The 22,325-nt window shown below is 49.4% G+C and overlaps 9 protein-coding genes across 9 annotated transcripts; 4 read left to right on the top strand and 5 right to left on the bottom strand.

Moving 5' to 3' along the window:
• Window positions 1-426: 426 nt before the first annotated feature.
• On the top strand, window positions 427-5,423 carry TRIVIDRAFT_190661 (uncharacterized protein; the record flags this gene model as incomplete). The annotated part of the gene is made up of 4 exons (XM_014102467.1): window positions 427-791; window positions 852-1,701; window positions 1,756-5,106; window positions 5,187-5,423. 4 exons carry the CDS (start codon window positions 427-429, stop codon window positions 5,421-5,423), a joined length of 4,803 nt encoding a protein of 1,600 aa, XP_013957942.1.
• Window positions 5,424-5,680: 257 nt separating this feature from the next.
• Window positions 5,681-6,577, top strand: TRIVIDRAFT_186262 (uncharacterized protein; the record flags this gene model as incomplete). Its single annotated transcript, XM_014102466.1, has 1 exon — window positions 5,681-6,577. One exon carries the CDS (start codon window positions 5,802-5,804, stop codon window positions 6,048-6,050), a length of 249 nt encoding a protein of 82 aa, XP_013957941.1.
• A 60-nt stretch (window positions 6,578-6,637) lies between these two features.
• TRIVIDRAFT_220981 (uncharacterized protein) lies at window positions 6,638-9,380 on the top strand (the record flags this gene model as incomplete). The annotated part of the gene is made up of 2 exons (XM_014102465.1): window positions 6,638-6,847; window positions 6,915-9,380. The coding sequence occupies 2 exons, from the start codon at window positions 6,638-6,640 to the stop codon at window positions 9,378-9,380; spliced, it is 2,676 nt and encodes an 891-aa protein (XP_013957940.1).
• An 84-nt stretch (window positions 9,381-9,464) lies between these two features.
• Window positions 9,465-10,622, bottom strand: TRIVIDRAFT_215875 (uncharacterized protein; the record flags this gene model as incomplete). The annotated part of the gene is made up of 5 exons (XM_014102464.1): window positions 9,465-9,821; window positions 9,984-10,086; window positions 10,166-10,293; window positions 10,466-10,499; window positions 10,567-10,622. The coding sequence occupies 4 exons, from the start codon at window positions 10,486-10,488 to the stop codon at window positions 9,719-9,721; spliced, it is 357 nt and encodes a 118-aa protein (XP_013957939.1).
• Window positions 10,623-10,832: 210 nt separating this feature from the next.
• Window positions 10,833-11,847, top strand: TRIVIDRAFT_179162 (uncharacterized protein; the record flags this gene model as incomplete). Its single annotated transcript, XM_014102463.1, has 2 exons — window positions 10,833-11,479; window positions 11,560-11,847. 2 exons carry the CDS (start codon window positions 11,105-11,107, stop codon window positions 11,644-11,646), a joined length of 462 nt encoding a protein of 153 aa, XP_013957938.1.
• A 257-nt stretch (window positions 11,848-12,104) lies between these two features.
• On the bottom strand, window positions 12,105-14,261 carry TRIVIDRAFT_73865 (uncharacterized protein; the record flags this gene model as incomplete). The annotated part of the gene is made up of 3 exons (XM_014102462.1): window positions 12,105-12,848; window positions 12,908-14,030; window positions 14,092-14,261. The coding sequence occupies 3 exons, from the start codon at window positions 14,259-14,261 to the stop codon at window positions 12,609-12,611; spliced, it is 1,533 nt and encodes a 510-aa protein (XP_013957937.1).
• Window positions 14,262-14,697: 436 nt separating this feature from the next.
• On the bottom strand, window positions 14,698-16,088 carry TRIVIDRAFT_190657 (uncharacterized protein; the record flags this gene model as incomplete). Its single annotated transcript, XM_014102461.1, has 3 exons — window positions 14,698-14,826; window positions 14,863-15,543; window positions 15,600-16,088. 3 exons carry the CDS (start codon window positions 16,086-16,088, stop codon window positions 14,698-14,700), a joined length of 1,299 nt encoding a protein of 432 aa, XP_013957936.1.
• Window positions 16,089-16,334: 246 nt separating this feature from the next.
• On the bottom strand, window positions 16,335-17,892 carry ECH2 (glycoside hydrolase family 18 protein; the record flags this gene model as incomplete). Its single annotated transcript, XM_014102460.1, has 3 exons — window positions 16,335-17,477; window positions 17,536-17,637; window positions 17,723-17,892. 3 exons carry the CDS (start codon window positions 17,764-17,766, stop codon window positions 16,430-16,432), a joined length of 1,194 nt encoding a protein of 397 aa, XP_013957935.1.
• A 576-nt stretch (window positions 17,893-18,468) lies between these two features.
• Window positions 18,469-22,154, bottom strand: TRIVIDRAFT_147201 (uncharacterized protein; the record flags this gene model as incomplete). The annotated part of the gene is made up of 3 exons (XM_014102459.1): window positions 18,469-20,092; window positions 20,143-20,947; window positions 21,011-22,154. 3 exons carry the CDS (start codon window positions 22,152-22,154, stop codon window positions 18,469-18,471), a joined length of 3,573 nt encoding a protein of 1,190 aa, XP_013957934.1.
• Between the last annotated feature and the right edge of the window lie 171 nt (window positions 22,155-22,325).

The raw sequence follows: 22,325 nt of genomic DNA, 5'->3' as shown, positions 1-22,325 counted from the left end.
CAGTGCTGTAGTTACTAGCCTTACAGTGGACTAACTGAAAGATTGATGCTTGTCGCGACGTCACGTGCAGCATCTTCCAAGCTCAAGGCGCCAACTAGCCGTAGCGCTCAAGCCACTGGAAAGACAGCCACAAGATGGTGGTGAGGTGGGGTGGAAGGTACGTACCCTTGTTTACAAACCACGCATTTGGACATTTCCAAACAAAGCCAGCGAGCGCGGGGTCTAGCAGGATCGAAATTCTAGCGGTCAATTGCAGCCTGAGCCATCGAAACAGCGATCGGCGAGAGCTGTGGATCAGCACTCCAAGATCAATCACATCACCCATTTGTCTTTCCCTCGCCGTGCTTGTTGCTGCGCATCGGGAATTACGCGACAGCATCTTATCCATCGCATCTGGGCTTGTCAGCGACAGCCCACCTCAGCATCATGGCGTCTGCCGCAGGTCGACCGCGACGCGTCGCCCAGAGGAGGCGCATTACCGAGTCCGACGACGAGGATGAAATCTCCATCACGTCCAATAAGAAGCGCGACATCAAGGAGGAATCGCCGTTTGAACCATCCGCGCCGGCCATCAAGCAGACCAGGACTACGCGCAGAGCATCTGCTCAACCACCCACCGCTGCGACTCGAGTTCGTGGACGCCCAAAGAAAACACCGACCCCGGCTCCATCCGAGACAGTTGAGAACAGCGACATACTTGGCGAAGATGAGATATCCCAGGCGGACGTCACAACAACTTCGACGAGGACCCGTGGCCGGTCTAAGAAGACAGAAGCTACATCCTCCGCCGAGTCTAGTCTGCTTGGTTCAGCGAATCTTTCTCACATAGACACCACTCCTCCTACGAGAAGTGTGACGCCGCAAAAGCGGAGAAGCATGGCATCGCGAAGCTCCCTGGCCAGCATCGAACAGAGCTCCAAAATTAGGAATAGTAGAAGGTCGCAGAGTGTGTTGGAAATTCAACCATCGGTAGAGGAACGGGTTTCGTCTAGACCGCGAGCCACTCCGAAATCAAGACTCAACGCAAAGTCCCGAGCCACGCCGACGCCTCAAGAGACACCAGCACCTCAGGAGACACCAGCACCTCAGGAGACACCAGCACCTCAGGAGACATCAGCGCCTCAGGATACATCAGCGCCTCAGGAGACACCAGCGCCTGCGTCTCCCTTACCACCGACATCACTGGATGCACCAGCATCGCAGTTGCGACAGACCACTCCACCCACATCTCAGAGGCAGGGTTCTCCCTTGGCAGACATTACATCAAACATAAATGCGGCCAATCTCCTGGCGCAGTCAGCTGTTAAGCCTACCAAGCCGCCGGAATCGCCTACGAAGTCAATGGAACCCATTATGGAAAAGCCATTGGACATAGTCCTCAAGTCGCGGACATTGACGATACCCATTGTTGAGGAGGCAAAACCAACGCCTCGCATAGTCATTACACATTTGATCCTCACCAACTTCAAGAGTTATGCTGGGCAACAGGATGTAGGACCATTTCACGCGTCATTCTCATCAGTCGTTGGGCCCAACGGCTCTGGAAAATCCAATGTCATCGATTCTCTTCTTTTCGTGTTTGGTTTCCGAGCTAGCAAGATGCGACAGGGCAAGATCTCTGCTTTGATTCATAATTCTGCGCAGTATCCTAATCTCGGGTTCTGTGAGGTTGCTGTTCACTTTCAAGAGGTTTTGGACCAGGCAAGTATTTTAATAACATTGCAGACCAAAGGGCTCCTCACTAACAGCCTCTAGCCTGGCGGTGGCCACACGGTAATCCCAGATTCAGAACTCATCATTTCCCGCAAGGCCTTCCGTAACAACTCCAGCAAATACTACATCAATAATAGGGAGTCAAACTTTACGACAGTCACTACTCTGCTGCGTGAACGTGGTGTTGATCTCGACCACAAGCGTTTCCTGATCCTCCAGGGTGAAGTCGAGTCGATTGCTCAGATGAAACCCAAGGCTGGTAATGAGCATGAAGATGGATTACTAGAGTATCTTGAAGACATTATTGGAACCTCGAAATACAAAACCCCGATTGAAGAGTCCGCCACTGAAGTCGAAACCCTCAACGAAGTTTGCGTGGACAAGAATGCCCGTGTTCAGCATGTTGAGAAAGAGAAGAATAGTCTGGAAGAAAAGAAGGACAAGGCACTCGCATTTATCCGGGATGAGAATGAGCTCGCTATGAAGCAGTCTGCTTTATATCAACTCTACATCCACGAATGTAATGACAACATGGCAGTCACAGAGGAGGCTATCAATCAGATGCAGGCTCAACTTGACGTTGAACTCGAAAAACATGAAGGGAGCCAACAGCTTATCAAAGAACTCGAGGGCCAGTACGAAATGGGTAGAAGGGAATTCGAACTTCAAGAGAAGCAAACTCAGGTCTTGTCAAAGGAATTGGCAAAATTCGAACAAGAGCGCGTCAAGTTTGACGAGAAAAAGAAGTTCCTGGAAGACAAGAAAAAGAAGCTCGAGAAAACCATTAAAAACGCTGAAAAGTCGGCAATCGAAGCTAATGAAACAATCGAGGAATGCGGCACCGATATTGAAACTCGATCACAAGAAATTACGGCATTGGAGAGGATGGCAAAGGAGGAGGAAGCCGAGCTCACCAACATTAGAGAGAACCTGAAGGGGAAGACGAAAGTCTTTTCGGACCAGATTGCAGTCAAACAAAAGTCTCTCGAGCCGTGGATTGAGAAGATCAACCAGAAGCAGTCTGCCATTGCCGTTGCTGAAAGCGAGATGAACATTCTTCAGGAAAAGGCGAATGCTGGTGCTGTTGCTATGCAGGAGCTCGAGGCCAAGATATCCTCTATTGAAGAAGGTAAAGTCGCAAAACAGAAGGAACTCAAGGCCTGCCAAGCTGAAAAGGCGAAATTGACAAAGGAGGCTGAGAAGATGAAGTCTGAGCTTCAAATCCTCGCAGAACAAGAGCCAAAGATACGGGCTAAGATCTCCAATGCGCGCCAAAAGGCAGATGAGGCTCGCTCAAGTTTGGCTAATAACCAGACCAGAGGCAATGTCTTGTCTGCCCTGATGAGGATGAAGGAATCAGGTCGTATTGATGGATTCCAGGGCCGTCTGGGCAATCTCGGTACCATTGATAAGAAATACGATGTGGCAGTTTCCACTGCGTGCCCTTCGTTGGACAACTTTGTCACCGAAACAGTCGAGGCCGGCCAGCAATGCATCGAATATCTACGCAAGAATAAGCTCGGTCGTGGCAACTTCATCTGTCTAGACAAACTGCGACAACGAGACATGTCACCAATTCACACACCGGAAAATGCACCGCGATTGTTTGATCTTGTTACGGCAAAGGCAGACAAATTCCTGCCGGCTTTCTACCACGCTATGCAGGATACCCTCGTTGCCAATGATCTCGCGCAGGCAAATCGCATTGCTTACGGTGCCAGGAGATGGCGAGTTGTGACGCTGGATGGTGAATTAATTGACAAGTCTGGTACAATGTCTGGAGGTGGCACAACTGTAAAGAGAGGCCTGATGTCTTCCAAACTCGTTGCCGACACTACAAAAGAGCAGGTCGCCAAGCTCGAAGAGGACCGCGACTCGTGGGAGACCAAGTTCCAAGAATTCCAAGAGTATCAGCGAGAATGCGAGAATACCCTCAAGGATCTGAATCGAAAGATTCCCCAGTTGGACACCAAGATGCAAAAGATAGGGTTGGAGATGGAGAGCGCCACGCGAAATTTGGCTGATGTTGAGCGACGCATCAAGGAAGTTGGCAGAGAGTACCAGCCATCTGCCGAGGACTCCAGGCGTATCTCGACACTACAAAAGGAACTAGCCAAGCTTAATGCAGAAGTTGACAAGCTCCGTGGAGAGACATCCAGCGTCGAGGAGGAGATTAAAGCTCTGCAGGACAAGATTATGCAGGTTGGTGGAGAGAAGTTGCGGGCTCAGCGAGCCAAGGTCGACTCTATCAAGGAAGAGATTTCATCTCACAATGAAGAAGTTTCCAATGCCGAAGTTCGGAAAGCTAAGGCTGAGAAGCAGAAGATCAAGCTTGAAAAGGACTACAATAAAGCCACCAAAGAGCGAGATGCTGCGGTTCATGACCTCCAACAGCTGCAGGACGGCCTTAATAATCAAGGAGAGAAGGCCGAAGAGCTGAAAGCTCTCGTCGAGCAAGCTGAGGAAGGCCTAGCGCTGAAGAAGAAGGAGCTGAAAAAGCTCAAGTCTGAGTTGGACGAGAAGACTGCTGAGTTGAATGAGAGCCGTGCGGTGGAGATTGAGATGCGGAACAAACTCGAGGAGAATCACAAGGTGCTGACTGACAACCAAAAGCGACTCCGATACTGGGAGGACAAGCTATCCAAGCTTGTGCTTCAAGATATCGAGGATCTGATGGGCAACTCGGCTCCTAAGGTCAAGACTGAGGAATCGGAAGCGCCAGAGATGCCAGATGCTCCGGCCCATGGCGATGAAGATGGCGATGTCGAGATGACCGATGATGATGTTGATATGACTGACGTTGACATCGACGACGCCGCCTCTGACCAGACAGAACATGCACCAAGCGCCCCCAAGCGTCAACCTGGCCAACTCCCAAGATATACACCGGACGAATTGGCGGGCATGAGCAAAGAGACTTTGAAGGGCGAAATCGCGGCATTGGAAGAAAAGACGCAGAATGTCAGTGTGGACCTCGGAGTGCTCGCCGAATATCGTCGCCGTGTAGAAGAGCATGTGTCTCGAGCATCTGATCTACAGACTGCAATCGAGCAGCGCGATGCCGCCAAGAAGAGGTGTGATGATTTGCGTCGCTTGCGGCTCGAAGGATTCATGGAGGGCTTCAGCGCAATTTCATTACGTCTCAAAGAGATGTACCAGATGATCACCATGGGAGGCAACGCAGAACTCGAGCTAGTGGACAGTCTGGATCCATTCAGTGAAGGAATCCTGTTCAGTGTGATGCCACCGAAGAAGAGTTGGAAGAATATCGGCAACCTTTCAGGTGGTGAGAAGACGCTGAGCAGTCTTGCATTGGTGTTTGCATTACATCACTATAAGCCGACGCCGCTATATGTCATGGACGAGATTGACGCCGCTTTGGACTTCCGAAATGTAAGCATGGCTCTGCGGCCAATTCTAATTCCCTTTCATACGGTGGCGATAAGGCCCTACCTGCTAACACACACTACCAGGTCTCGATCGTGGCGAACTATATCAAGGAGCGCACAAAAAATGCACAATTCATCGTTATCTCGCTACGAAACAACATGTTTGAGCTTGCATCGCGTCTCGTCGGCGTGTACAAGGTCAACCATATGACAAAGAGTGTCACAATAGAGAACAAGGACTTCATCCAAAGGCCTCAGATGACGCAGCAGCAACAGAGAACATTGGGGGCCGCAAACACAGCCACGCTGACGATTAGGTAGTACTGCTAAGTTATCCTATCAAGATTACGAATGAGGATGACTACATGTTGTTTAAGAATGCGATGGCTGATTTATTATGATAGTTCTTGATGTGTCCATGACATATATATACATATGGGAAGAAAGGGTAGGCAGGCATTGTAAGGGGCATATGGCGGCTGGCTTTTTTGGGACTATGACGGACGTCGAGTCGAAAAATGGGTTACAAGTTCTTGTTTTTTCTGTTAATGATTATTGATGAGCAATACTCAGTTCAGTCCCAGGTATGTGAGATTTGAAGGACGTGTTCAGATTCCCCTGGTTCCATATCACGAACCACCCCCTAATTTCTCTTTGACACTCTGGGTTTAGAAGGTATTGTCAAAGGAGAGGGAGCCCATGGTGGCAATAGCTCAGACTCTAGTCTCCGGAAGCGAAAGCCCTCGCCTCTCGCACTCGCACCAAGTGCACTCGCGTCTCTCGAGCAGCTTCTCCCCAAACTCCTCCACCAACCCCAGATTGGGCAATGCGAGAAATGTCTCATTCTGCAGCCCTTTTGGAGGCGTGCACATTGTGCCACGTGCCATCGTTCGCACAGCAGCCCCTTTAGGAGAGAGAGTGCCGGATCTCGCGATCGCCATTGCATGAGACAAGATGTTGGATGGGCCTTGGCTTTGGGTGATGTTGCACGAATGAGATCTTGTGCGACGAGGGGAGTAGATGGTGAAAGGGGGTTCAAGGCGTGAAGGATTGTGGCTGAAGTCCCTTAATTTGGACGTGTCTGGATTATCTAAAGGTGAGTTGGATGTTCAGCTTGGAAAGTAAGGCCGAGAGGGAAGCGGAATAATGAGCTGGAGGCGGATCGAGTCATGCCGAGACATGAGTAGTGCCGATTGTGTCTTGATGGAGGCATACAATGTAGGCGCTGCTGAGACTCGGTATAGATTTGGAGTAGATGGCACTTTGGGGATTGGACTCAACGCCGAGGTGGGAATCCTGCCTCTTACTCGATCCTTGTCAGGGGCAACTGAGTTATGGATACACCATGTCTCGTTTCTTGACAGTGAGCATGCGAAGCTGTGTAATGCACTTGAGAGGACTAATCTATATATATCATTCCCTATTCGAAATGTCTATATAAATCAGAAGCTCCATCCGGAACAGATACTCTGTATATTTTTCCTGATTATCAGCCTTTATCCCTTGGCAGACTATAACTCATCATTCTTGTCAACATGCTACTTCTTGCAATTCTATTCATTCTTCGTGGCGTATTCGCCTTTCCCGCGGCTCAGAATGCCGTTTCGTGTTCTCGTGATGCTCTTTATACTTCGCTCTCTCGAGATGGCGGGGAGTTTTGTTCAAGCATGATAAGGCTTCCTTGCGAGGTTTCGTCGACTCCTACACAGTTCACGTCGTATTCCTCGGCCAAGTTATCCTCCTATGTAAGTCTTTATCACCACTACCAACAGCTGGTCTCTATGATACATTCAGTTAACATAATTTATGCAGTGTGCGTGCCTTATGACGAGCTTCACTTCGTTTGGAACTGCTGCGCCAAGCGCAACGGGCTCTTGGGGTGGTCAAATAAATGGCACTCTATCGTATACTTCGTGGCGCAACTCTCGTGGGCCGACGACGACACATGGTGCTACTCAAGCCAGATCTTCGGATGGTAGCGGTGGTGAGGCTTCAAAGACTAACGGTGACGACGGCTCGACGGCTACGGATGGAAGCTCTTTCACCACACAAACTTCCTCGAGTAGCGATGAAGGATCTACCGGTCGTGCCTCCATTGAGCCTTCGAGCATTTTGGAGTCACCTACTGACCCTATGACGAGTGGCTCTGCAGCTTCCTCGGAGACTGTATCAGGTATTGTCGGTTCTGATACCGGGTCCATGACTGATAAGGTCACTCGTACATCTCAAGACTCTTCTCAGGAAACTGCAACATCCGGCCGGTCAGGTAATAGTGGTGCCAACTCTGGCGATGGCTCTGCAACGGGAACAACAGCTTCTGGCACGGATGGCGGCTCTACTGCTTCATCTCAGACGGCATCAGCTACGGTTACGGGCGATGCTTCTTCTACTGACAACAAAGGAAGTGGCGGAATTGGTGCAACGGCAACTTCTGGGGATGGTCAGGCTTCCACTGCATCTACAGGTGGCCAGGCTTCTAGTGGAGGATCTGCTACCCAGAGCACATCGAATGGCTCCGGAAACTCGGGTCAAGGATCTTCAGGATCAAATGCCACTTCAACCAGTATCAACAACAGTATAAGCCCCAGCATCACATATTCTGGATCTACACCAGTAATAACTTCTGGAGATGCATCTACAGCTACAGGTTGGAATAGCTCAGCAACACCTTCTCCGTGGGGCACTGGGACTATGGGTTCATTGTCCTCCACAGCCACAGCCAGCGTTGGAAACCCAGACACAGGATCTGTAACTGCAAATGCCACGACAACAGCCACTCTTACTTCTGCTCCCTTCATCACACCCAGCGGTTTCAACAGCAGCACCATCAGTCGCATTGTCAATGCTACGCAGACAGGCCCCCCTGCTTTACCCGCCGCGAATTTCACACAGGTAACTCGAACAGGTGCCATTGTCAAGCCGACTTGTTATCAGATGCCGGAGCCACAGGGTGGTTCAACTCGGAGAGCACTGCTCCACAACACAAAACTCCGAGAGGCAAATGCAACAATCCCATTCCCGTATATCGAGTCAGTCGATTTCCAAACGGATGGCGTCGATCCTCTCTATCTCACACTGCGGGATGCAGCCGAGGGAACTCATTACATCGATGTTTCTAATCGGAGCTATATTGCCATCGTGGACTCTCTTTACAATGCCATGATTATCGATGCTAATGGCATCCACTTCTCGACAAAGAAGTGCCAGTATGATGTATCCATCACAATTGACTCGATGTACAAGCAACTTGCTGCGCTCTCCGGACAAGTTTGTTCCACGGGAGATCAAAAGCGGAAGCGGATGAGCGACACAGACTTCAAACAAACTCTATACCTGAGAGATCAGTGTAACAATCCGGTCAAGCAGATCGTAAGGCAGTATCCGGAGCTCAAGATTGGGGACACAGACTGTAATGATATTGAGGTTGATGAGAATACTGGCCGCTGGCTCTTTGACTGCACTTTCCCTGGCTCGGACTCGGGCACCATGAGATGCGAATGGGCTGTTCGGAACGATATCGAAGAGTTTCTCTTTACGGATCCCTTTGGCGGTGCCTGTCCTGACTTGTCCACCGTCATCACAACCCTCGAGGCCAATGGCCAAGACTTTATCAATCCAGAGTCTCTTCGAACCGAGCTCTACAACCAGGGCCTCGACGATGCGCAAAAGGCCGAGGCTAACCTCATCGTCATCTACTACGAGCAACTGTGGGAGATCCTCAAGCAGGCGTTCTCCAAGCTGCGCACCCAACCACCCGGGAAAGCGAGCGCCATCCAGGAGTACATCGACGTGTATAATCAGTACCGCAACTTCGAGGACGACATCTGCGAAGATCTTCATGCAGGCGACATGCCGCTGAAGATGAGCCTCCGCGCAGGCGTGACCACGATCGATGCCATCGCCAGACTCAACTGGGCTCCCGAGAACCCCAAGCCATTCAACGTGACGATTCAAGATCCAGCGAAAATTGCGTGCTGCAGCCCTGGAAGCGATGCTAAGAAGAACGAGACCGCGGGGACTTGTGCGTATCCGTTCAGCGCTCACCTTGGTGATACGGGATGTGTCTGTGGTAACACGGCTTCGGGGGCTTCGGTGGCGTTTGAGATTACGGAGTGTGAGAATTTTGTGAGTGATTGCAAGGTTGATGAGGATTGTTCCAAGGCTGGACATCCGACGTATGTGTGTTTGACTGGGAGTTGTTGTGGAGGAGGTGTTTGTGTTGATCCTTACGAGTGTGCGCAGAATGGAAGTGTGCTGGTGAGGCCGGGCCTCTTTTGAAGAGATTGCAATATGAGAGTGAATAGTTGGCTGCTTTGTTTATTCAAAGTAAGGTGTATAGTGAAAATGAGGATTGGCGGAATTGATCCTGTAGCTGTTGGATTTCGTCATTGGTATCAGGTTACTGAATACTACTTTAAAGCATCACCAATATGTTAAGCCACACGTCACTGTCATTAAGCGAGAGGCACACAAAGAATTGATCTTTTCAACAAGAAAAAAAAGTCCGATTCATTTAGGCTCCAGGATTCTCTTTGTCCCGGGTATTCATCTAAGCAATTACATGAAGGCGTTAAAGTAAACCAGACTCCGTCCAACCCATTACCGTCATACCCATTTTAAACCTTGGGGGCAGCGGTGGGGGTGATCTTCTTGCCGTCCTTGTTGTAGCGGACACGAGGGGGAGGAGCTCGGTTACGGCGGCCAACGCGCGAACGGACACTATTTGAATTCTGTCAGCGTCAAACGTACCTTTATTGGGGGACGGAGGGGATATATGTTCGAGAGCTGGGACGTGTGAACGTCCCAAGTACAACCAAGGCTCATCTGAAGCACATACGCCAGAAAGGCGCAGTTGTAACACTCCCAGGGGAGGCAACGTACCGGACAATCTTGCCGTGGATAGCGCAAGAGACGCAGTACTGCAGCTTCAGGTACATCTTGGGGACAGTGTACTCAGCGAAGACAGAGGCATCGGAGATATCACCTGTAGATAGAAGTTAGCAATGCCAATCTCACACTGAAGTTGTTTTGAAAATCGATATTCTTTGGGCGGGTTCACGTACGGATGGCAGCAGACTCAACCATGTTGCGGATGGTGAAGCGCTTGATCGCCTTATCCTTGGGAGTGCATCGCGAGCAGTTGCTGCAGCGGATGGGCTTGGTGTGGCCGCGGCCCTTCTTGTTGCGGCCGCTGTTGTCATGTTAGCATCGTGTCTCGATGTATCAAACATCATCGTTCTCCATCATCCATCACGAGACGCTGCAGTTGAAAAACGGGTTCTGTCGACAAGAACATCGTTTGGAAGCAGCTCGACGGATGGATGCAACGGGATAGATGGAACGGATAGAAGGGCGAGGCATACTTGTTCTTTCTCTTCTTGACCATTTTGGCGGTGTCTGGATTGAACTGTTAGATTCTCACGCAGAAGGGAAAAGGAAAGAGAAAGGAGTTCCGTTCACGTACTGGAATTGGTGCTTATCAAAAAGAAACTTGGATCTAGGGCTTTCGCGAAAAGCTGTGCCAAATCAATTGCCCACTGACTTTAGTGCCTCCACCGTCCACAAGCGGGTATTGCTGCGAAATTTCGCGAGGGGCAGGGCAGCTATTGCGGAAACCCTAGGTCATGTGATCTCGTTTGCCGTGTCCGCCGGAGGTGAATTTTCTGGCGCGCCACACCAAGGAAATGTACTGCTCCCTCATCATCCGCAACATCTGAAGATTGCTTAGGACGGCAATAGTTTTATTGTCGAGGTATGTCTGAAAGATGCTGCATTTCTATCTGCCCTCCATGAGCTCCGGGAGCTTCATGAGGGAATCATCATTGATGTCTCCCTCTTGAATATCTTTCTCCCCCGGTTTCCCGGAGCTCTGTACCCAAATCCCGGGATGCCGTTGTCGCAAAGAAATTTGTAACACGGTATTCTCGCCTTCTCTTTCCCCAAACATCTCACGCAGGCAATGTAAGCTGGGCAAACAAATCTAACCCTTCCAGTTAGGCAAGATGCAGATTTTCGTCAAGACCCTCACGGGGAAGACGATCACCCTTGAGGTGGAGTCTTCCGACACCATCGACAATGTCAAGTCCAAGATCCAGGACAAGGAGGGCATTCCCCCGGACCAGCAGCGATTGATCTTCGCTGGTAAGCAGCTGGAGGATGGCCGCACCCTGAGCGACTACAACATCCAGAAGGAGTCTACCCTCCACCTGGTCCTGCGCCTGCGTGGTGGTGCCAAGAAGAGAAAGAAGAAGGTCTACACCACCCCCAAGAAGATCAAGCACAAGCGCAAGAAGACCAAGTTGGCTGTCCTCAAGTACTACAAGGTCAGCAACGATGGTAACATCGAGCGTCTCCGCCGAGAGTGCCCCAGCGACACTGTGAGTAACCCCCTGCAATGATTCCAAATGATTCCAAATGTGTGGCAAAGCATCAGACTAACACGATTTGCCTTCCCCAGTGCGGCGCTGGTGTCTTCATGGCTGCTATGCCTGACCGTCAGTACTGTGGTCGTTGCCACCTGACCTACGTCTTCGACAAGCAGTAAACGACAAACTTTTTAAAAAATGGAAAAATTATTGTGGATTGGACAGCTGGAGCCATGGGACTGCCATAACACACAAAGGCGTTGATGTAGCATAGAGAGCACATCCGGCGGCTTCTGGTAATGAATGCTTGATTTGAGACACGTTTGGAGTTTTCGGAAACTGTAGTTCATGTGACAATGTGCAACGATTGCGGGACTAAATTATTTGTGCTGTTTCTGTGACGATGTGATGTCTGCACATGCTTGATGTTTTTCTGATAAGATGATAAGGCCCTTGAAGTCATTATCAGGGTGCTTTGTATAATTTCCCTTGAATTTTTTTTCACGACCCAAATTTGTTCTCGATCCACTTTAGCCGAACGTGCCTAGGGTCGGCCCATATTGTGTCAACCCCATACATCACCAATTCCAATATGATGCTGGCACACTTTCAAGATGCCCCGCGAAATGGCCAATTTGTAATTTTCAGAATTTCAATTCAATCGTGCATATGCCAACAACCTACTAAGGTTAAATCGACACTGCAACGTCAAGATCGGGTATGCATCCCTTCATATGTACAAATTATCATAGCAAAGCTGTTTGTCCTTGAACGCCGTTTCCAGATTCCTTTACAACTCCCTCAAAAGTGAAGTGCAGATACCACCCCCGGGCCAGAGCCGGCCTCCCAATGCTACTCAACCTACTCAGCCTCAGACGACTTGCTCTTTGTGGACTTGTTGCTCTCGTCCTTCTTGGGCTTGGACTCGGCGAGTTCCTCTGAATCTTGGTCGAGATCGGCAGAGCGTTCGTTGGCAAGCTCGGCACTCAGCTTTTCCTTTTTGCTGAGTTTATCGTCGCTCTTCTTCTTATCGCCTTCGCCACGAGCCCATGTATTCCCATTACCTCAACCTTTCACTCCTCTGGTTGAGCCACCTCGGTGGACTTTAATCAGTCGAAGCGTCCGAGCACTCGGAAGAGCTCTACTCATCCTGTGACTTGGACTTCTTCTTCTTCTTTTTCTTCTCACCATCGGCAGCGTTGGTCATGGGGACATCCTCATCCTCGTCGTGCTTGCGCTTCTTCTCTTTCTTCTCCTTCTTCTCCTTCTTGTCCTTCTTCTTGTCCTTCTTCTCCTTCTTGGAGGCAGCAGCATCAGGAGCATCAATCATATCCTCATCGAAAGTCTCACCGGCATCTCCGAGAGACTCCATGACAGATTTCTAGATCCAAGTTAGTGCATGTTCAAGATGACAAGAAAACAATGAAAAGTGTAACGTACGATAACATCAGAGTTCTTTGTGGGGCGCTTGCCAGTGGCGTAAAATTCCAGACGCTCATCCACTTGCTGCTTGAAGGCATCTCCGAACCGGGTGGAAGGCTCAGCAGAGAAGACGTCGATACGAGAAGCCATGGAAGCCTTGTTGGCAACACAGCGAGACATACGACCCTTGTTCTGCTTGCTAGCCTTGGCGATAGCACCAGCGTGGAACAGGAGACCAAACTTAGGAGTGTTGCCCTTGGTCTTGAGCGCACGGAAAAGGGCCTTCTCGGCACCAAGAATCTGCAGGGTGGATGAAGGCAGCTTAGCCAAGCTGGTCAGAGAACCAGCATGAGAGATGAGGCGAGCAGCAACGCTGGATCCGAGCAGGGCCTTCAGGTTAGGGGCAACCTGGTCAAGCTTCTCATCAAGATAGGTGGATGTGGACCGACGGTTATCGGCCTGCTTGATGACAAGGCGGGCGAGCTGGTCAATGATCTCAAAGTCGGTGCTAGCAAGGTCATATCCCATGGAGACCTTGGCAGCATCAATGATAGCCTGAGCCTTCTCTCCATCCTCGCCAAGAATGGCAGCAATGTCGTGCAGCTTCTCATCAGACAGAGTCTTCTTGTTTCCGATAACGCTGACAAGCTGAGCGTAGGTGTAGTTGTCTGAGGCAAATCTCTGGAGCTCGGGGAAGTGCGAGCCGTACCATTCGCGAAGGCGCATAAAAAAGCCGTTGACTCCCTTATCCTGGAAGTCGACAGTGGCAATGGCCTGGATGATGTGGTTGTCATTGCGGGTGACGTTGAACTTGACCTTGGCACGGGAGTAGGCGTGGGCCAGACCCAGGGAAGCCTTGCTCAGATCGCCAGTCTGGAGACCCTTGAGGAGCTTTTCAGCGTGTAGACGAATGCCACGGATAAGTTCGGCAACAACCACGGAGGTTTCGATCGTCTCGATGGAGAGGCCGGGGAACTGGGCCTTGATGGCGCTGGCAAGGTTCTTCTCAGCCACACCAAGAGTGATCTTGCTCTTCTTTCCGCTCGTCTGAGGGAGATTGAGCTCAAGAACAGACTTGAGCTGGTCGGAAACGATACCCTCAGAAATTAAATTGACGTTCTCGAGAGCCTCGACGTGACCACTGTGCACCCGCATCAGTCTCTATTCGCCCCAATCGCGGCCACGTAGGAACAAGAAATTACCTGAAGGGAGTGAAATTGACAAGGTTAACCATCTTGCTGAACTTGGGCAGCTCGTTGACGGCAGTTTGCACCTCCTTCAACTTGGCGCCAACAGCATCGGCCTGGTGCACCACGCTGAAGAGGGCATAGCCCAGGGCGGCTTCGAAAAGGACGTAATCGACGTGCGCCATTGTGATCTCTTCCCGTGCGACGCCGTAGATTGAAGACTAGAAGTGGGAAAGAGACGCGGAGACTGCAATTGGTGGCAGCGCTTTTCGCTCTCGAGTTGGAGTTTTTTCCAAGATCTTCGCATGCAACTTTTTTTTTTTGGTCGACGAAATTTTCTGGTAGCTTTGAGCTTAGCGCACGGACCAATTGGATTTTGCAGCCGGCAGGGGCTGCGCTGTGGGAGGAGTCACGTGCGCGAGCAGCGGGGCATGGATTCACTTCACTTCGGAGTCAGAGAATCGTGACTTAATCTTTGGTGGCTTCAGTATTCTTAGCGGAAGAGCTCTAATATCTATCGTCTTTTATATTCAAGGACACCAAACTCAACGTGAAATGACATGTTTACTGCCGTGACAGATTGGCCCCCTCGCCCTTTCGTTATCACTTCTCCAGGCATTCTCATCCATTTGTCGACTCTACTCCAACCATGGTTCTTTTCATCTCCTCCTCCACCATACGGACGTGCTCTTCTGCTTCCGAGCCTGTGAGCCCGTAGCCTAGTCGGACCAACTCATACGTGAGTTCTTCCTCCATGCCATCAAAGACACCAATCTTTCCGACTACGCCGTAGATCCTGGATGCCTTTCCCTCCAGCACGTCGGCAATTGAGCAGTACAGTGGATTGCCTCTCTTTTCAAGCGCTCGTTCCGCCTCTCCAAACTGTTGGCGGTACAGTAATCTTGCTCCAACCTGTCGTGATGTATTACGATGGGCTATGTGTTTAGTGTCGTGAAGAAACTCTGCGGTTTCGCGATCTGAGGAGATCAGCGGGATTGGCATTGGATAATGATTCACCTCCCAAGGCGCCGACTGGGCAAATTCCCAGTCGATTATGGCAACTAAGTTGTAGTCATCGTCAACGAGAATATTCTGCATGCCCATGTCCATATGATTCAAGTGAAATGGTCCCTGGATGCTTTTGAAAATCTCCGTGTCGCGCACGATATTTCGAAAGATGAGTGGAGCGAGAACAGCAAACCGGTTATATGCACCCTCCGTGTCGGAACGCTTCCTCTGGAGTGCACATGTGACAAGGCCTTCAGCCACCGCGACGAAGTATTCCCATCCAGATTGGAATGGGCCGCTATTTGGAAGATGCTCAAGCCAAGCTGTAGCTATTGCACCAATAACGGGCCCAGTGTCTGCAGAAAATTGCGAGATGGAACCGATTTGTGGAAAGGTAAAGACGGCAAGTTCTGCCTGAAATGCCGTCCATTGTGCGAAAATATGTTCTTGGGTTGAGATCTATAGAAGGATTAGAATTACATCCAGCCGCAAGTAGAGTGAAGGCAAGGTCTTACAGGAAGATCATAGAGGCTGTCGTTCACATCTTGGAGGGAATTCCCGTAGAAGCCCTGGATAAGCATGTATGAGGCGCCCACTTCAATGGCTTTCGCAGCTCCTGGCCCTTCATAGGCGTAGATTTTGGGTATTTGTATTAGGACAGTCTTGATATTTGCCTGCAGGAACTCCATTGTTGCAATTTCACATTGGACCAGGTACTCATCAGCTGCGTCTGGGGCGTTGCTATCGGGATGTTTTGGCAGCCGAACTCGTGCTATGAGCAAGTGGTCAGGCGCAACAAGCTCGAAGCAGCACCAGGACTGACCAGCAGAAAAAGGATCGCTTAGGGAGACGGGCGAGCCGAATATCGTTGAAGCGTGTTCTATAAGCGCCGTCTTGTTGATAGACTTCATGAAGTCTTCAAGGCGCTCCTTCATGCCGCCGTAGTCCCAATCATCAAATGATGTCCAGCGTTCGCTAGGGAGCTTCTTCCTGGGTGCTGCCATGTTGCCAGCCATGCCGCTCTTCAATCATACGTTTGTTAGTGAGTAATTCAGAAATTATCGCAGCATAAGGATAGCAGAGAGGACACGGAGCTTGTTGCCATGTGCGCCACCATAACTGATGGAATGGCTATATGTCAAAGCGCTGCCACCCCAACAACACGTGGATCTATATGTTGCGAACATCTGGTTGGTTGCCAAGGGTGCAAACAACAAGTAAGCCTCAATCTGTCATTTAGTTTATAATTTCTGTTTTCGTAACTACATGTATTTTGTCATGTATTGTATACTCATACTAGGTTGGCAACTTTATATAAAAAATAAAATTTCAAGGCTGGCCACTTTCAGTTGTTTGGAAATCCGTTCTTCAAGTTGTCGTATTTCGACTGCGGATACTCGATGCAGTTATCCTTCCTCTGCAACGCCCCTGGGCCTCCGAATTCATTCACGACAATGCCGATCAAGCTGTCATGGCCTTCTTTGTCTCCGCTGCTCTCCCACCACATGCCACCTCCAAGACCCCACTCTTTGATATACCCAGCCTTGACTCTGCTGGCATGAGGGGTGTCGTAGGACACAAGCTTCCTTGTTTGTGGGTTATAGCAGTAGCTGGAGCCAGTCGCTTGATCATAAATCTCTTGAGAACCCTGGAGAGGAAGAACCTTGTAGTCGAAGATGCCATTCTCCCACGACCCCTCCCCGATGCCATTATATGGCCTGCCAGGGCCATCGGTATTCTCAAAAGCACGGCCATAAATAGGCATTCCAAGCACAATCTTGCTGGGAGCGACACCATTTCTAGTGTAAAAGTCGATGGCTGCATCGGTAGAAAACGGAGTAGATGTAGGGTTGTCATGTGACGGATGGAGGTTCGCCTGATGGCCACTTGTCTGGTCCCAAGACCCCGCGTAGTCGTAAGCCATCAGGTTCCAGAAATCAAGATATTGATCCATGCCGGGCACGTCAAGTTTCTGAAAGTGCGTAGGTCCGGCGGGACAGGCTACAGTCAGTTCAAAGTGGCTGTAGTTCTGAAGAGTGGCAGAGTAGGCATCCAGCTCTCTGCGAACAGTAGCGAGAAGCTCAACGAAATTTCTCGCCTCGTCTGCATTTTGAGGATACTCCCAATCGATATCGAGTCCGTCAAAACCCAAATTCTTGAGCAGCTCGAGACTAGATTTGGCGAATGTCTCGCGACCCTGCTGAGTGCTGGCGGGGCCCTTGAAGTTGCCGCTATATGTCCAGCCGCCGATAGACAGCAGGACTTTGAGGTTGCGATTGCGCTTCTTGAGAAGATTCAGCTGCTTGAGACATCCATACATGTTATTTCCGGTGTCGTTCCATGAGTCTCCCTCCCAATGAATATCTGTGTCCGCCCAGCCATCCGTCATGTGTCTATCATTCTTAGCGCGGAATCATCACAAAAGGGGGGTAAAAGAGATTCAAGACGTACACTTCCCCGCTATCTTGGCGGACATTGGCAAAAGCGTAGAGGACGTGAGTAAGTTTATCGACGGGAAGGTCTTGAGGGCGATGCTTTCTAGCATAGATGGCCCTTGATTTTAGAGAAGCCGTGTCAGCCGGTGTATGTGTGTAGATGTTGGGTCATGAATAGAGCTTTATCGAGACATAATACGTACCAGTTTACAAAGTAGGCAACTGAACGATAGCCGTCTCCCGACATGTTTACTTGAGATGGAGAAAAATTGATGACTGGTACAAGGGATAGTAACAGGATCAGACCGGCAAGAAAAATGAGGTATTTGGGGAGTGCTATGGTCCGATGACGAAATGATTGCTGGTACCCGGTAGAAGCCGTGTTGGATATGAATACTGGAGTTTGCCGATGCAGCGTCCGCCCTCTTTATACTTGCAACACCAGACGACTATGAATCACAATCCCCTGTTATTTCTCTTTATTTGGTCAACAGCATGTGTAATTCCTTGGCCATCCAGTGGTTTCGCATCAGTGATTCGATCAGCTCAAAGGCGGCCTCAGATGCTGTCGTGGCTTTCGCCCCAGCCTCCACTTTGCCTGCGCTGTCCAAGCTGCTCACTGGCCAGCACCGCCTCATGCGACAGCTCATCTTCTAAGCCCACATATTGGCCAATTGTCCACCTTTGCGCTTCGTTTGAACACGCTGATTAACTGCATGTGAGTGGAGGAATCTCGGATTGATTTTTGACCAATTACTTGCATAGCCCTGGAACTTGGTACATATGACTGTAGCTGCGCATGAGAGAGGAACAGATGCAGTTTGACCTGCTGCTAGATGGAATCGAGTGGAAATCCAATTTACCATGTGTTCTTTAAGTCAACCATGACGGATCTACATAGTACATATGTACGCAACAGCAGTTTAGTTCACTATCAAATGTCTAAATACTAATATCCTATCCAAGTTTTACCGCCATATTCTAGCAAAAGATTGCCCATACTTTCTTTTCGCATCATAATTGCTATTGATAGCGGTGTATCTCCCTGGATAAGGCAATTAACATCGGCGCCATTTTCTAACAGCAGCCTGGCGATGCCTTCGTCTTGATACATAATAGCATGTGTAAGTGCCGAGTAACCGCTAGCATCAATAAGGTTAACATCTGCGCCAATCTCTAGCAGCACCCTGACGATGCCTTCGTCTCCACCAATAATAGCCCAAACAAGTGCCGGGAAACCATTATAAGAAATATTAACATCGGCACCATTTTCTTGCAGCAGCCTAACGATACCTTGATCTTTCTGTGTAATAGCATGAAGAAGCATCGGCCTGCCTTTGTTATCAAAAACGTTAACATCAGCGCCATTCTCTAGCAGCAGCCTGATGATGCCTCGATCTTTCTGAGTAATCGCATAAAAAAGTGCTGGGTAACCCTTAGTATTCATAAGGTTAATATCGGCGCCATTCTCTAGCAGCAGCCGAATTATACCATTATCTTTCTTCCTAATAGCATAAACAAGTGGTGGGTAACCGCCGTTATCCATAAGGTTAACATTGGCGCCATTCTCTAGCAGCAACTTGACTGTGCCTTGATCTTTCTCTTCAATGGGATAACTGAGTGCCGTAAGACCGTTGGCAATAAGGTTGGCATCTGCGCCATTCTCCAGCAGCAGTCTGATGATGTCTTCTCTTCCCAACTCGAGGGCTTTGAAGAGCGGTGTTTCATGCTTGGTATAGTCCGTCGAATTGATTTCAGCGCCATAGTCGATCAATAAATTGACCACATTTCTTTGGCCCATTTCGGATGCCCACCAGAGTGGTGTCCTTCCGTTGGCATCCCTGGCATCTATGTCATATCCATTGTCGAAAAAGTATGCAACTATGCTTTCAAGTCCAAAAATTGCTGCGAGGTGAATAGCTGCCATTCTGCCGCTTCGGATTGCCTGGCCAGAGGCAGACACCTTGGCTTCACAGCCTAGAAAATCTAAGATCAGCGGCTGCATTTCCGGGGCCGCACGGGAATGAAATCCCCAGTGGTTCGCAGCATATTCATACAGCGGATATAGCTGTATGCGCTGCTGAAACTCGTCGTCTGTGTTGCAGTAACCGCTTTCAAATTCGCGAAATGAGATGTAAGTTAAACATAGCCTTGCGATATTGGCCTCTGCATCTTGAAACCACCGGCCACCCACACGCCTGAAGTATTGTTGGGTGGTGTAATGTGCCAACCGTATGGCACCACTCTCATTGTCGATAGTGACGAGACCGGCGCAGACGGAACCCATTATTTCCTTGTCGGGGATGAACTCCTCGTCTAGTTCTGCTGTTCCTAGCTTAACTGCAACGGCGTGTTGGAGCTCGGCCACGAAGAGCACTGTTTTTGCCCAGGTAAGCCAAGATAAAATCTTTTTTGCCAATTTTTGAAAGGCTTCGCTTTGACTCTCGATTCTTGCCATCGCTTGCTTGTATGTATCATCAAGAGAGCGGGGCAAGTTTTGCAACGCTTGTTTGACATCCCCTACTGTCGGCAGTTGGGCCAAGGAATCAGTATGTAATCGCACAAGGAGAAACCTAGACTTAGTTAGAATTCACAACCCTATTGAGAGAACAGTCCAACTCACATTCCGTCAGCACTCTTGGACATTGCAGTTTTTATCTCACTTTGTACCTCGGGGTTTCTCAGAACAAACGAGGGAAGCCGTGACATATTAGCGGTCACATATTTTTGCACGTCCTCATCTTTAGCAGTGATATTTAGAGAGGAAGTTTGTTTGAATGCCTCTTCAATTTCTTGGATAAATCTTGCCGTCGCAAAGATGTTTGTGTTTGTTTCTGCTTGAAGATTAAAAAGCTCGGATAAAAAAGACTTGCGGCAGCCGTCCGCAGTTCGGCACTCATCCAGTGCGTCGACGATAATGAAGACCTTGGAGTAAAGGATACTAATCGATCGTAATGCTTCTGACAGTTCATGAAGTGGTGGTCGTTTTGGTTTGTTTTTGTAATTACTATACAAAGTTTGTATGCAGCCCGGTATCACAGCTTGTCCCTGAGTCAACTGTTTTAACAGATTCGCCAGCAGATCTTCTGCTTTCTGCTCGTATTGTTTTCGATAATCGCAATACAGATACGCAATACCTATTTTGGCATCATCCTTGTATCTTGCATATAGGTTGTCGATGACTACCGCGGTCATGATTGTCTTCCTGGCTCCAGGGACACCTGGACAAAATAGCGTTTGCTTGTCAGACTCAATCCATGTCTGATACTCCCCGGAGTCTAAGAACCATTGACCAGTCTCCGGTTGTCGGATTTGGATATAGTCCTTTTGTTGGGGGGCGTAGTCAATTGGTGTAAGCCAGTCAAGGATTTCCTGATAATCCTTATTTTGTTGAAAATAGAGAAGCTTATCAACGCCCTTCTGAACACCTGTCATGGCATAGAGCAATCAGCACCTGTGCAGTTGAAATCATATGAATTGTTCGAACTAACTTGAGAGTACGTCGCTAATCCTTTTCTCAGCCCTAACCTGTTGGAGAGGGATCCTGTGTAAGAGATCTCTGGTATATGCTGCCGCCGTCATTGCCGCGTAGCCTTGCCATTCTTCATTCTTGTGAGAATCTGCATAATCACAAATACCTCGAATGACCAAACATGGGAACTGGTTCATTAACCCAGCTGCTTCCATTTCAAAGCACAGAACGTCTTTCTCTTTAATTAGCTTATCTCGGGTAAGGGCATCCTTCATCACCTGGTTCGCTGACGCAATCAAACCATAATGAATACTCGGGTTATCCTCATCTTGAGTCCGCTCTGGCCTCAGTATTAACCTCGACATGTCACTTCCGCAGAAGTTTACGCAGCTCCCTTCAGTGTCTTGAGGATGAGCGATTGTAGACTTATACAGCTTATCGGTGATTGGTTGCGGTCGCTCATACTTCCGCCGTAGCCTTGGCTTTCTTTCCAAGATATCACTGATAGCTTCTTCGATTCGATGACCATTTATCTCATAATCTGCCTTAAGCCCATTGACTGCAGTTCGAAGAAGTATCGGTGGTTTATTTAAAAAGCCCTTTGTGTGGAAAATTCCGCCTTGAATTGCCTTGCCGAAATCATATTGGAAAACACCGCCGGTGCCATCGCGAGGAGTACTAACCACAACATCGCCGAGCCGTATATCGTGCTTTTGACTCGGCGCGCCGCCTCCGATGCCAACCATAAAGCCGATCCTGATATTAGGAAAGCTATGCAGCATGTCTTTTGCAACGCCTGTAGCACTTGATATGCCGTACTCCCCGTTAGGCAAGACTGCGATAACAACATTGTGGCTTCCAGCTTTGCCTAATGTGTAATCATTATTGTCATTGGATGGCACATATTCCGGTCCCTCGTGCCTTTCATCAAGAAAAACTTGCGCGGCAACATACTCCGTGCTCAGTGCGCAGATCCAGCCGATGGTGTAGTCTGCATGAGCCAACTTTTGTTTAGGGGCTTCAGCTATCGGTACTCGAGCACCATCGTTATCTGATTGTTGTCTCTCCTGTAGAGCCACAGCATCTGCAGCGTCCTTGTCCCTATTCAGCGAACCTGGTGTTTCAGTCGCTAATACAATGTCCTCCTTGTCCTGTGTGGCCATGTCACTGGGCTCCACGGTGTTAACGACTGCCTTGTCTGGCTGGAATATGCTCGATGAAGTCCATTTCGACCAAAGGATGTATGTAAATGGGAGGAGAAGCGTGCAGATCAGAATTTGCCACCTGAAATCTTGGGCTATAGTCTGCGAGAGCGCAGAAGGAGGCATTTTTAT

The sequence above is a fragment of the Trichoderma virens genome, assembly GCF_000170995.1.
Source record: "Trichoderma virens Gv29-8 chromosome Unknown TRIVIscaffold_5, whole genome shotgun sequence".
NCBI classification, from domain to species: domain Eukaryota; kingdom Fungi; phylum Ascomycota; class Sordariomycetes; order Hypocreales; family Hypocreaceae; genus Trichoderma; species Trichoderma virens.
This window is presented reverse-complemented; position numbering and strand designations above follow the sequence as displayed.